The sequence below is a fragment of the Prosopis cineraria genome, unplaced genomic scaffold (genome assembly GCF_029017545.1).
Source record: "Prosopis cineraria cultivar Desert tree isolate PC_DT_omini unplaced genomic scaffold, ASM2901754v1 PC8, whole genome shotgun sequence".
NCBI lineage: Eukaryota > Viridiplantae > Streptophyta > Magnoliopsida > Fabales > Fabaceae > Prosopis > Prosopis cineraria.
In genome coordinates this window covers 12090655-12103753 of record NW_026555339.1, presented here as the reverse complement: position 1 = coordinate 12103753, position 13099 = coordinate 12090655, and the positions used below count along the sequence as shown (strand labels likewise).

The following is a 13099-nucleotide window of genomic DNA, read 5'->3' as shown; positions in this document are numbered from 1 at the left end:
CAACACTTCCAGATGAAATTGATAATCTATTTTACAAGTCACTTTAAATAAAAAGATAACTATTAATTATATTGTTCCCCAAATTTTACTCCTTTTATAAGTCAAATTCTTTCTTCTTCTTTTTTTAACATTTCAATATATATAATTCAACTACAGTTTTCTTGATTTCTATGAAATAGTGAGAAATGACTTATACATATAATCGAATGTAATAAATGAGATTATAGTTGAGAAAATAAGTTGACTGGTGATGAATTTCTGAAAACAACAATAATTATATTTCATTACAGATGAAGTGTGTGTGCGCGTGCGTGTGTGTGTAGAAACACATTATTATTCCACAAGTATGCAGTACTTCATCTCATAATATCCCTAAAAGGAGCATTATACGTATGAGTAGAAAGCAGTAATCTTATTCCAACACGCACACACAAACATATAACATACGCTTTATTTAGGTTTCCACAGTGATGAGCATGATTGTACTCTAGCCTGCTTGGCGTCCTTGTCTTTATCGGAGGACTCGGCTTGCCACCATGAGGCGTGGTGGCTCGTGCTGGTTTGTGACATCCGGTGGGTGATGTTGGTGGGGCCTTTAGCTTAGGCGGTGCTTGGGATGGTGGTGATTTTACTGTCCGTGCGGTGTTGGTGTGGGATCTGCAGCAGATTGAGGCCACTCGTGTTGGTTGATTGATGGCTTCCCATGGATAATAGAGATTGATGAGATCAGAAATAACTCAACAGAAACCAGAAGCACAACTAATAACAACTTGGCGACCATTTTTGTCAATTAGATTTTGCTCTCTGGTGTAGAAAGCACGGTTGGGAGTACAATTCCCATGTCGTCACTACCGATGATATCATTGACAATAATCTGCATATGTGTTATGATTAATAATAATTAATTAATTAGCTCCTTGTCCTCGTCGTCCCGCTGTTTGAAAAAGTTTTGAAGGGTTATAACAGTTATTTCAATGTTGTCAGAATGGAACTTGGTATTAAACCGATTAAGATACTAGGTTAATGAACTGAGATAGACTGGTCTCAATTAAAATAATAAAATTTTGAAGAATATCATATCCTAATCTCGCGCGTGCGTACATGTCTAATTAGTCAATTTCACCAATGTTTGAATTAAATAATTTATTGTCCATTACAAATCACCGAAAGCATCTAATATGCCCTATTTATTGTCTAACCAAACAAACACAATCTTCTGTTATTCACTAAAATCAACATTATAACGAGAGAAAAAACAATCACGAGATAAGTAAAAACACAAATTATCATAGTTTTGGATTATTGAGATTTAAAAAAAATAAAAAATTGATTCTTGACCAATTTTATCGGTTTTCACCGGTTCTTGACAGATTCTATCTAGTTCACTTTTCCTCCAATTATTTTGGTTGACCAGACCGGACCTGAGGCTAGTTCCCTTCCGAATAGGTTGGGCCACTTCGATTCTGACAACCAATTTCTAAGCTATTTATGATTTAGTTGGGTTCGTGATTATGAAAACCCATTGCACTTCATTATAACCACTTTTATGAAGTTTTCAACATGTCTTCACTTTCGGCACATTGAAATCTATCAAGGTAGCATTTGGATTTGGATTTTTTAGAATTAAAATCTTCATATATTTAAAATCTGTTTTTTGGCTGGTATAACAAATTTCAAATTAAAGAAAGTAGAGAAAAAAGTTAAGATTCAAAGTAAGAATAAAAATTAGGAATGATAACTTTACTTTTAATTTTCAATTGATGAGAGTGATAAAGAGAAATCAACATTGAAAGCATTAAGAGAACGATAGAAATGAAACTAAGTGATTGAATTTTAAATAATTAGGGTGTTGAGAAAATTTAAAATTACAAAAAAATTATAATAAAAAATGAATTTGGAATTAGATTTGAATCTAGATCCATTATAAATTCTTTTGTATCCAAATATGGAATTTGATCTAAACCCAAATCGTCAATTATCAAAAACAACATGAATTTAGTGTTAAATACTCCCTCCATGCTGAATTATAGAGAGGTGGTTGAATTATTTATGTTGTCTAAAAAAAATCAATTTACTCTTATTAAATGCATTGTCTTTAAAAACATTTTTTCTCAAATATGTAATATTTTATTATACCTATAGAAAATTGTGAAAGGATACGTTAGAAGAAAGTAAATAATAGTCCACTTTTTTATAAAAAAATAACTTAACAAAAAAGGAAACATAGATCTGCATGTCCTTACGGTTTCATTTAATTTTGGATTAGTTCCTACAGTTTATTTTGTTTTAATTGAGCCCTTATAGTTTGATCAATTAAATTTTTTTAATCCTTAAAGGTTGAAATCCTTAATTTTTCATTCAAAAGATCAAAATTAAGAATTTTTTATATTTATATTAATCATTATATAAATTTAGAATTAATTACATAATTTTTATAACTCAAAATTTATATAATTAGGTTAAAATATTTATTAAAATATAAACGGCTTACAAAACCAAATTTTCTTTTTTCTATTTTGGCTAAAAGTAGTAAATTAAATTTTTATAAACTGCAAGAGTATTTTTGTTTCGTGAAATTTGATAATTCATTATTAATTTTAATCTTTAAGGGTTAATATATATAATATATCAAACTATAAGGGTTTGGTTAAAATAAAATAAACTACAAGGATCTAATTCAAAATTAAGCTAAACTATAAGAAGCTGTAGATTAGTTTTTCCAAAAAAAAAAAAACATCAATTCTGAAACGTGACTTGTATATATGATTGAAGGGAGTAAATGATTAAATATATAGTGATATGACTTACACCTATGATATGACTTATACCTATGTTTTGCATTGAGTCATTGATCAATATATATAAATATGATAAGGTAATTTATTTGCTTAATTAATTAAATTGTTAACAAAATAAAAACATTATTCTCACTTGACGCGGTCTAGGAGTTTATGGAACAATAATTCATATACGGAGTTAAGCAATAATGCATTGACTTATTTCAAAATGAGCTAATTGCAAAATGCATGGCTTTTGCCGCTGGTTTTTGCACATGGAGTGTTTTGCGTCATGAAGATACGAAAAGTATATCTAAAATACTCTATTATGTTATTCTAGCAATATATTTTATAAAATAATATTTTTTCATACTGTGTTTAAAATTTTTCACATTAGAAATATAAATAGCTAAATATAGAATTGAATATCATGGAATAAGTTCTAAGTCAAGGGGTGGAACGTTTTTAATGGGATTTATGTAATTGCAAAATAGGCAAGATCCATTGATTCACCTTATTTTCAAAAGCAAAATTTCGCAGTAAAAAAAATTTGAAGACTAACCCATCACTTCAAACTTCACATAAAAGCAACAAAAATATATATAAACACGCATTCATTTTCCAATCCTATATATAAGTGACCTTGTAGAAGAAATTGGTAATCATTTTATAAATCACTTTGCATAAAAGATGGATTATTGATTACTGTGCAAAGTGATTATTGATTACTTTTTTTAATTTTATCCTTTCATAATTTTCTGTGAGTAGAGTAAAATTTTACATATGAGAAAAAAGTATATATATATATTTTTTAAAGATGATGCATTTGATGAGAAAATTTTGAGAAACTTACTTCTTTCTCACACAATATCAATAATTTAGTTAAAAATGACTTGTATGTAAGGACGGAGGAGTATATCACTAAAGAAACAACTCAATTTTATATATGTTGGGATTGTTTGTGGAATTGAGAATCGCGTGATTAATTATGAGAGAACTGTTTTGGGAACAATCGATTTAAGCTTGATGTCAATTGTCAAAGTCCTCAATGCAACGTTTTTTCCATGTCTTCCTCACCGTTGTTGAAACAAGGGAAAAGAAAATTCAAGTAAACAATTACAGCATAAGAAGATCCTGAAATTAGTCAAAAGATGACAGAGATGGGAAGCATAGAGATGAATTTTTGAATGAAATTGTTAAGTTATCTATATGTGAATGGACTTAAAATAATTGAAAACTCTATATCAAATAAAGTTAGGCTTAATAACTAATATGTAATAAAGATGGAGGACACATAAACTTAAGTTTTAAGTTTTAATTGAGTTACAAAGATCTAGTATTCTTCCAGTTGCTACTTTCGTCCATTGTTCTTCTTCCTTTTTCAGGCTGTCACTCCACATTCTTAATAGATAGAGAAAGGATTTGCAACAATATAATACGGCATTGTTTGGAATGAAAAGAAAAAAGGGGGAAAAAAGATAATTAGGAGAGAAACTAGATAAAAAAGGACTTGGCCTCTCCATTTTTCCTCTTTTCACGTTCCATCTCAACCTGTTGGATCTATTTTTATATGGTTGAAATTTAACATTTCATAAAATTAATTTTTCTATTTTTTAATTGTAATCATAAATCCTGAATTGTAGTTTAGAAGAAATTGGTTACATATATTTTAAATTTATTTATTTATTTTTCATAAATTTCATATTTTAATAATAATTTTATGAAATATTAAATCTCAACCATTTAAAAATAAATCTAAGGATTGAGACAAGAAGAGTGGGTTTTCATAATTATGAAAATTATGAATGCTAGAGGTTTTAGTGGTGGGATTAGGGTGTTTGGGGATGAAGATCAGTAGAAGTTTAATGTTTTAAAAGGCAATGATCCATTCATTCATTTATCGAAATCTGAGATAATTTATCACTGCCCTTTATAAGTGGATTAAGGAGTTGAATTTAATTGATCTCAGATGCGCTAGTACCTATTTCATGTAAACCATCAGTTTGTTGATCACCACCCCAATGCAACGGTATTTCATCTCCCCTTTTTTAAGTCTGATCACCGTCCGGTTTTACTTAAATTAACTGAACATGTGCCTCAACGGAACCGACAAGATTATCCATTCTGGGTTCTTCATCAAGATTTTGATCGTTTTATGAGGGAAACCTGGGATGAAGATGAACAGTGGATGGTTAATGTTGGAAGGTTTATGTAACAAGTCCCATGTCGGGGAGCGTCATAAGTTGAGTAAGGTTTATAAGCTTAAGAGGCTATCCGACCTAAAAGTTACTCTTTTAAAATGAGTTTTTTCTTTAAACTTATGCTCGTTATATTAATTAGTACTTTCATTAAAAGGCCAGTATCACATCAGACCATTCTTTCTTATCATAAAAATTTCAGACAATGAAAAATTTTATTCCATTCCTCTTTGCTCCTCTCAATTTCATTCCATTCCATTCAATATTAAACTCCCAAATACACTCTAAGTATTGGTTTTCGTCCTATTGAGTAAAGTTTTAAAATTAAAATATGGAGTAGAGATATAGTAATAGTTAATTTTTTTTATTATTTTTGTAATTGCATTAACTTATAATTTTCATATACATTTTATTTTGTCATTAATTTTAATGAAGGGAAAAATTAAAAGTCTAACATTTTTTTTATAAATTTAAAGATATTAATTAACATTTCTTAATAACTATGAAATTAATTAATTTTATCTTTATAAACCGGAGGGATTACATCACACTCGAGACATCCAAAAAGTGCTTCGAGTAGAGACAAACATGTTAGATGTGAAAAATGACAATTTTCCGCTCATTTCTCATTCATAAGCTTGAAATTGAGGGCCAACGAATGAAAGCAGCAACAAATTTTCTGGACGATGCTAAAGTACGTTTAAAATAGCAAACTCTGGACTTCAAAACTTTAGCAGTTGTCAGTTGATTAATTCGTAAATTAATACCTGATCAGTTTATAGTGGTGAGTGCCAATCTGAACAATTCAAATTAAAACTAGATAATATATTCTTAATATAATTTTACTTTTCATTAATATTAAATCTTGACCGTTAAAATCAATTTTGGATGACTCCTATCTCATTATTATGATGAGTATCATGGATTCATAGCACTCATAAGTATGATGCTGAAGCCTATCCCAAATTAATACATGCTTCACGAGGGAACAGGTTCACATTTCATTAGTTGATGTACATCTTGTTACGGGCTCTTAGCAACAACAAAAAAAAAAAAAAAACAGTAATTATTCAAAGAAAATCCAGAAAACAATTTTCTTCCTTAAGATCAACAAGTAAAAATTTGCGAAACATCTAGAACTTTTAAATATTATCATTTTCCATTAATATTCTTTTTTAAAAAAAAAATCTGTTATGACACCAAAATATCTGTGAAGATTTTAGTTAGACGATATAGAATGATATAAAAAGATTTTAGTTAAATATTATTTTCTTTCATTCTAACCATTTCTAGTAAGTAATCTACAATAGTATCTGTCACAAAAGTTAGGATCCGCAATTGGTGCTCTGCACCCCATAGGGGTATCTCAGCCCTTGATTTCACCTCAACTAATCTCTGCAATTGATTTTAAATTATCTTTCAAAATATTTTTAATATTATATTTATCAAAATAAAATTATAAAAATTATTAAAAAATTTAATATTGAATTTAGACTGTTCAAAATATATCTAGATTATTATTTTGTAAAATTTATAAAAAATTTAATATTAAAAGGACCATCCAAATTATATCTATACTGTTCAGAGTATATTTGGATAGTTAATTTTTAAAAATTATAAAAAAAATTAATATTAAATTGGACTATTTAAATTAAATCTATGCCTAACTAAATTGGTGATAAATAAATTTATTAAATATTTCTATATTTTTAGATATTTATTAAAAAATTAATATTAAATTGAGCATCCACTGATCAGCTTGCATATCCATCACTCTGCCAAATAGATGCCAGCCGCTCTTGTCAAAGCCGACATGTTCAAGTTCATAATATAGATCTTCAAATTCCTTCATCTTTGACTCATCCATTGTCTTTGGTGTTTCCAATCCCATAAATGTGGGATATTTGACAAATGCCTCTTTGAGTGAGCGAGCACATCTTGAGATTAAGGGAGTGGTAGATTTTCCAGAACTTGGTGACAACATTATTAGATCAAGAGGCGGAGGATGAGACACTAAAATGTTGAGGTTACGACTCACATCTTTATAATTTTCTGCGATTATTTTTATATATTTTTATATATTAATTGGATTGGCTTAAAGTCTGTTATATCTCTATTATATTTATAATTGAGATTTTAGGAGATATTATTTATTAGCTAAGATAATGTTTATTATTGATGAGAAGCTTAGGTGGACTTGAGACAAGGTGAGAAGTTCTATATTGGATAAAGTTGAACTTAATAATTAATATATAATAAAAAAAAAGTACTCATAAATTTGAGCATTAAGATTTTGAGTTAAGATGTGTGTCCTTTAGCTAATCTTGCTCGTTTGAGGTAAATATAATGGAGAAAAAGTTAAAAAAAAATAGCACAGAGTGAAATTAGAATGAGAAATTTTCAGAAATAGTAAATTTTTTTTTGTTACTATTTTCAGAAATTTTTTTCATATTTCTATTTATCCAAACGAAGGGTAAGACTAGTACATGAACTGCCACGGCGGCTTTCGGTGGCGCGTCTCTCGATCTTGATCAGGCAGGAAATGGAGAGAAGGCTAGACTGGTACATGAACTGAAATTAATTGGGCCAAAAAAATCATAGGATAGTGAAAAGACAAGACTCTTGATAAGTTCGTGATGGTTATAAATTGGGCTTTTGGTTGTTTGGTCCCTCTCTTCTCATCAAGCTTGTGTCACTCCAATCATTTCATAAACCTAAGAATACTTGATTATGAAGAGAGAGGCCCAAGGTGCTGTCTTGTTCCTTATAGCCTTGTTTATTTATTATAGCAATCAAAACTACTATGGCTTATGGCATTGTATTTTGTATATAATTGTAGTCAGTCATAGCCAAATATCCATGATAATAAATATTTGAATTCTAGGATATGATTAAGTGAACAAGAAAATCTTCCCGTAATGCCTTTGTGCAGAGGAAAGGAGGTGTGAACAGTAAAAAAACATGAGAAAAAACTTGCCACATTGAAGTTCAGATAAATATGGTGACCTCACAAGAGTTACGTAAGTGTCTCAATACTGACCAAACTTAAAAGCCAATTACATCAAGCTTAGATAGATCATCCTTTATGCTGTCCATTCTAGCTCTAGCAACATTAAGCTGATCTTTTAAGGTGCTGACTTGATATTCCAATTCAACTAATTGCTTCATCTTTTCATCACGATCAACTTGCATATCCATCACTCTTTGACGAATAGATGCCAACCAGTCCTTGTCAAAGCCAAAAGATTCCAATTCAAGACATAGATCTTCATATTTCTTCCTCTTTAAACCATCCATTATTGCATTTGGTGGTTCTGATGTTAAAAACTCTAACATGTCAGCTAAGGTTTTGTACCCCCATTTGCAGAATCTGGGTGTCTTTTGTGAGAACATCCACTGCCATAAACGAGGATATTTGTCAAATGCCTCTTCTAGCAATTGAGCCCGTCTTGCCTTAATCTTAAAGAGACCATGAAAATCAACCAACTCTTTTGGTGATAGTTGTTGATTTCTTGAAGATGAAGTTGTTCCTTCTGCGATACCGGTAATTGGCGAAAGCACTGTTGGATGCACATGCAGAGGAAAAGACGCAGCAAATAAAATGACCAGAAATTTTGTTTGAGTAATTAAAATCGGAGAAATTTTAAAGTTGCTAACAGTGTGTGAAACTTCAAAATATACACTAATTCTTTGAACAATTCAAATGATACCTTTGTATTCCTCAAGAGGTTCTTGAGGGTCCACCACAAATTGTGATAGTTGAAGTTTGACCTTTGGTTGTTTCTCAATCAACTCCTGCATGTGTAATCAATAGTTTTAGCCTTTTAAAGGTTGTCTTTTATATTATGTGATCCCATAAAGAAGAGTGTAGTGAACCAACCAGTGATGAAGATCCCACTGTTGTTTCTTCTAGTGCAGGATCTCTATGAAGACTTTCCTTGACAATTTCTGTGTTCCTCTGCATATTGATTGTAAATTGATATTTCAGTTTCTCAATTCTTTAGAGGTGAACTTAATTTTGCACAGCTAAGAAGAAGAAAATTTGTTGAGTAATGTACAGATGTGAAAGAAATTAACACAAGTTACACCTCTCTTGAGTTCATTGAACCAACTGTAAAAAGGTGCTTCTCTTGAAGGCTTTTTGGAGGGTCAGCAATTGCATCAATTTTTTGTGAATGTAGTTGAAACTCAGAAGCTCCTTGAACCTCATTGTGTGAATCTTCAGGAAGCACTTCTTGGTGACGAGCTATAAGAAGAATATGACAATAAAAATGATAGGCAGCAAGCCATGAAAATTAAGTTGGGAAGTCATAGTTGTAAGTTTGCAACTTATTTGAAACTTGGAAATATTCTCTATTGAAATTTTAAAGTTATTAAATGATAAACAACTTGAGAATATACATTATTTAATATAAGCAACTCAAAAGATACCTCTGTAATCTTGTTGTGGGTCCATCACAGCTTGTGGTTGTTTGTCAATCAACACCTGTAAATGAATCCAATAATTTTAGCATTTTAGGTTCTCTTGCGTTTAATGTTATTCCATAAAGAAGCAGGTAATGAACCTACCGGTGATAAAGTTTTCACTGTTGATTCTTCTGAAACAGGATCTTTACGGAGACTTACTGTTGCTATGTCGGTGTTAATCTGCACATAAATTGATAATTAATATATTTTAGCTTCTAAGTTCATTTTCAGTGATGAACTTAACTTTATACGCCTATGAATTCATTGAGTATTTTACTAATGTGAAGGAAAGTAATAGGAGCCAAGATACACCTCTCTCAAGTTCATTGAACCATCAGGATTTAAGTTCTTCTCTTGAGGGCCTTCTTGAGTGTCATCAATTACATCAATTTTTTGTGATTGAGGATGAACCTCTACAGCTGCTTGAACTTCGTGTGAATCTTGAAGTGGCATTTGTTGATAAGAAATTGTAGTAGAATATGTAGATAAAAACAATAGTTAACTATAAAAATTCAAAAATTCACAAATTCATGCCAGATAAACCATCCTGCTCAAGCATTTTTACTACTACTGATGTTAATTTGTTGAAGCTTAGAAACATTACCAATTGAAGTTTTAAAGTTGACAGCAATTATGCAGTCTAGGCAGATAAATTTCTGTTTTTGAGCAATTCAAAAGGTACCTTTGATTTCTTCAAGAGCTTGCTGTGGGTTCTCCACAACAAGTGGCAGGTCAAGTTCAACCTTTGATTGATTCTCAATCAACTCCTGTAAATGCAACCAATAATTTAAGCCTTTTAGGTTGTCTTCTGTATAATGTTATCCTATAATTAAGATTGCAATGAACCCACCATTGATGAAGTTCCCGCTTTTGATTCTTCTGCTTTGGGATCTTTATGAAGGCTTCCCTTCACTATTCTTGATCTACCCTGTGCATTAGTTGCCAACTGATATATTTTCGTTTTTAAGTTGATCTTAATGATGGAGTTAATTTTATAACCCAAAAGGGGAAAAAAAAAGAGCATGAGGTTAAATTATATTTTCAGTGTTTGAAGAAGGAGGTGGGTACCAATTTTCTATCCTATGCTTTCACAAGTTCGGGCTTAACATTACACCACAAAAGCATGGATAAGGTTAAATTTTATATTTAATTTAGTTTCTTATAGAAGGATTTTTGGCTAGTACCTCATCAAGTTGTCTGCTTTCCACACAGCTTGCGTCACTCTGTCCAATTATATCACTCTTGTCCTCTGGTATGGCATATTTTTCTTCCTTGTGTTGTTCAGCTTCCTTTTCATTCTTATCTTCAGCTTCTATATCATTGTGACGTTCTTCTTCCACTTTTTCTATAGCTTCTTGTTCATCTCCTAAATGCCATTAAAATGAACTTATAAAATGTGGTCATTTATGAATTATAGAAATATGTTTTTTCTTGAATTATGTAACAGAGGTCCTTTTTCTTTTTTTCTTTTTTTGGCTTCTTTTGCATTTGACAATGTGGAGAGAATTGTGTACCATGGCTTTTGTCTTCTTGAGGCAAATCCTCTAGCTTTGAATTTGATTTTGTACTAATGACATCTTCGATCATTTGAATTTCCAAGTCCTACAACATGATTGATAAAAGATAAAAGTACCATGATGGGAAAAAGAACCATATAATTATCTAAGATGAATTTGTGTGTGTACACAAGAATTACCTGCTTTGTAGCTTTGTCATCACCTTGTTGTCTCTCTTCTGGATCTAAATTAGCCATGCCAATCAACTTTGGACATCCCCTTATTTGTGGGCCATCCAAGGATGGCCAATTGACATCATAATTTTCTGGGGTAATGCTAATTATATTTGGCAAATTGGTGAGCTTAAAAGCTTTCAGAACTGGCAGATCAATGCTTTGTTTCAGATTTTGAATTATGTCATTATTGTCTTCACCAAATACATATTCCAATGAAGAAGCTAATTCAATCTCGAGAATCTCAAGTTGTGAGAGGCCACCAGCAAGAGATGCTGGCATTATGTACATCATACGATCACAGCTCTTGACATAAACTTATTTCAATTTTAGGAACACGGTTCTTATAGAAACAATGTCATCTTACCCCTCATATGTTATTAGATGTTCTAGGAGAGGACAATATATTACTTCCAGAACTTCTAACGACATCATAGTTTGGGTAGTAGAATATGAGAAGACAGATTTTAATTTTACACAATCCTCCAATTTCAAGTATTTGAGATTGCACAAGTTCAGCATGTCACCATAGGCTATGGATGGTAATTGTTCACAATGCATTATAAGCAGTTCCTCTAATTTCTCAAAAATACCAGAAGGAGGTTGACCATAGCAGAAGGCTTTCAATCTCCTCAAATCAATCAGTTTCAGCTTAAGCAACTTGGAGAAGACCGGTTTATTATAAGAAAGTTGATGAAAGTCAACCAAGCATTCTATGTCATCACAATTACAAGGTTGCAATTCAATTAACCATTCATATATTCCCTTGTATGAGAATCATGCCAGGAACGACATTATCAAAATGTCCCTCGGTATTCTTCAAGTGAAAAACCTCCAGCTTCCGTGCTAAATTCTTGATTGTTGCTGAGGGGGCATCAAAATAAAAAGCATCTAGATACATGACTCTTGATCTTAAATCATCCTCGGAAGTATAACTATAAATTCCAATTCCAAATTCAAGATAATATCGTTGCAATATCTCAGAGGAGCCAATTTGGTGAAGTAATTGGATGGCATGATAAGTTGAAACAATCTCATTACGACGAACAGTGCTCACAAAATATAGCTCTTCCAGCTGAGAACATTTTTCTATCACTTTAAAAGGAGCACCTCCTACATCGCATCGTGATACTTCCAGAAGTTTTAACTTTCTTAGGCTTGCTAATTCAGTCGGTAACTCCTCAATCACACAGCATATTAGTTCAAGAGTGCCAAGCATCTTCAATTCTCCTAAAATAGAGATGTTGCCCAAAATCCATCCATTCAAGCAAAGAGTTCGAAGATTTTTTAACCCACCCATTGACGGGGGCAACAATAGATTAAGTTTTTCCTGTACAAATGTATTAATCATGGCCAACACCTTGAGCTCCAACATTTCTTTGAAAAAATCATCTGCAAATTTTGGTGAGCGTTTAAAACGAGTAGAAACAAATAGAATCTCAAGTTTAGGGAAATTTAACTGGTATGGAAATTCATGTATATCATAGCAAGATAATCTTGTAACTTCCACATGGATCCTTCTTACAAAGGCCTCTGGATCCACTATATCTCTCATAGTCACATGAGTTTTCTGTGCTAATCCTAAGGCCACTTCACGCACCATGCCGTGCATGTGAACGAATTGTCCTTTTTTAGCAAGTAACAAACCAGAATCCAGGAGTTTACCAATGGCTACACCAACTTGGCTTCTAGCTCTTTCATATGGTCAGCATCCCCAAATATGCCCAGTCCAATTGCGAATTTGAGCAAAATTTTGAAAGCAATGTTCGAATCTTCCGGGAAAAGAGAACATAATAGGAGAAGTGATCTTAGTTCATCATTCTCCAAGTTATCGATGCATAATTTGAAACACTTGAAAAAAAAGCTATCGAATCCGATATCTCCATTTAGTGAATAATCATCCCTCAATTTTTTCAATGATTCCTCCC

General features: G+C 31.6%; 1 protein-coding gene across 2 annotated transcripts; it reads right to left on the bottom strand.

The window, feature by feature from the left end:
- Positions 1–7863: 7863 nt before the first annotated feature.
- LOC129318436 (uncharacterized) lies at positions 7864–11465 on the bottom strand. 2 transcript variants are annotated; one of them, XM_054963195.1, is made up of 12 exons: positions 11139–11465; positions 10957–11044; positions 10627–10808; positions 10293–10388; positions 10125–10209; positions 9755–9882; positions 9545–9622; positions 9407–9461; positions 9064–9221; positions 8856–8933; positions 8686–8770; positions 7864–8535 (listed from the first exon to the last, which is right to left on the bottom strand). In XM_054963195.1, the coding sequence occupies exons 1-12, from the start codon at positions 11463–11465 to the stop codon at positions 8021–8023; spliced, it is 1875 nt and encodes a 624-aa protein (XP_054819170.1). In that variant the 3' UTR covers positions 7864–8020. The 2 variants fall into 2 exon arrangements, with proteins under 2 accessions (XP_054819170.1, XP_054819171.1); XM_054963196.1 differs by having other exon boundaries at positions 10293–10370.
- Between the last annotated feature and the right edge of the window lie 1634 nt (positions 11466–13099).

Bases quoted from the DNA above. Each gene is read 5' to 3' on its own strand.
- LOC129318436 (XM_054963195.1), bottom strand. From the start codon at position 11,465: ATGATGTACATAATGCCAGCATCTCTTGCTGGTGGCCTCTCACAACTT. The intron at 10,210-10,292 runs GTGGGTTCATTG...TTGCATTTACAG, and splicing joins AAGCGGGAACTTCATCAATG to GAGTTGATTGAGAATCAATC. The intron at 9,623-9,754 runs GTGTATCTTGGC...ATTTATGTGCAG, and splicing joins GTTCAATGAACTTGAGAGAG to ATTAACACCGACATAGCAAC.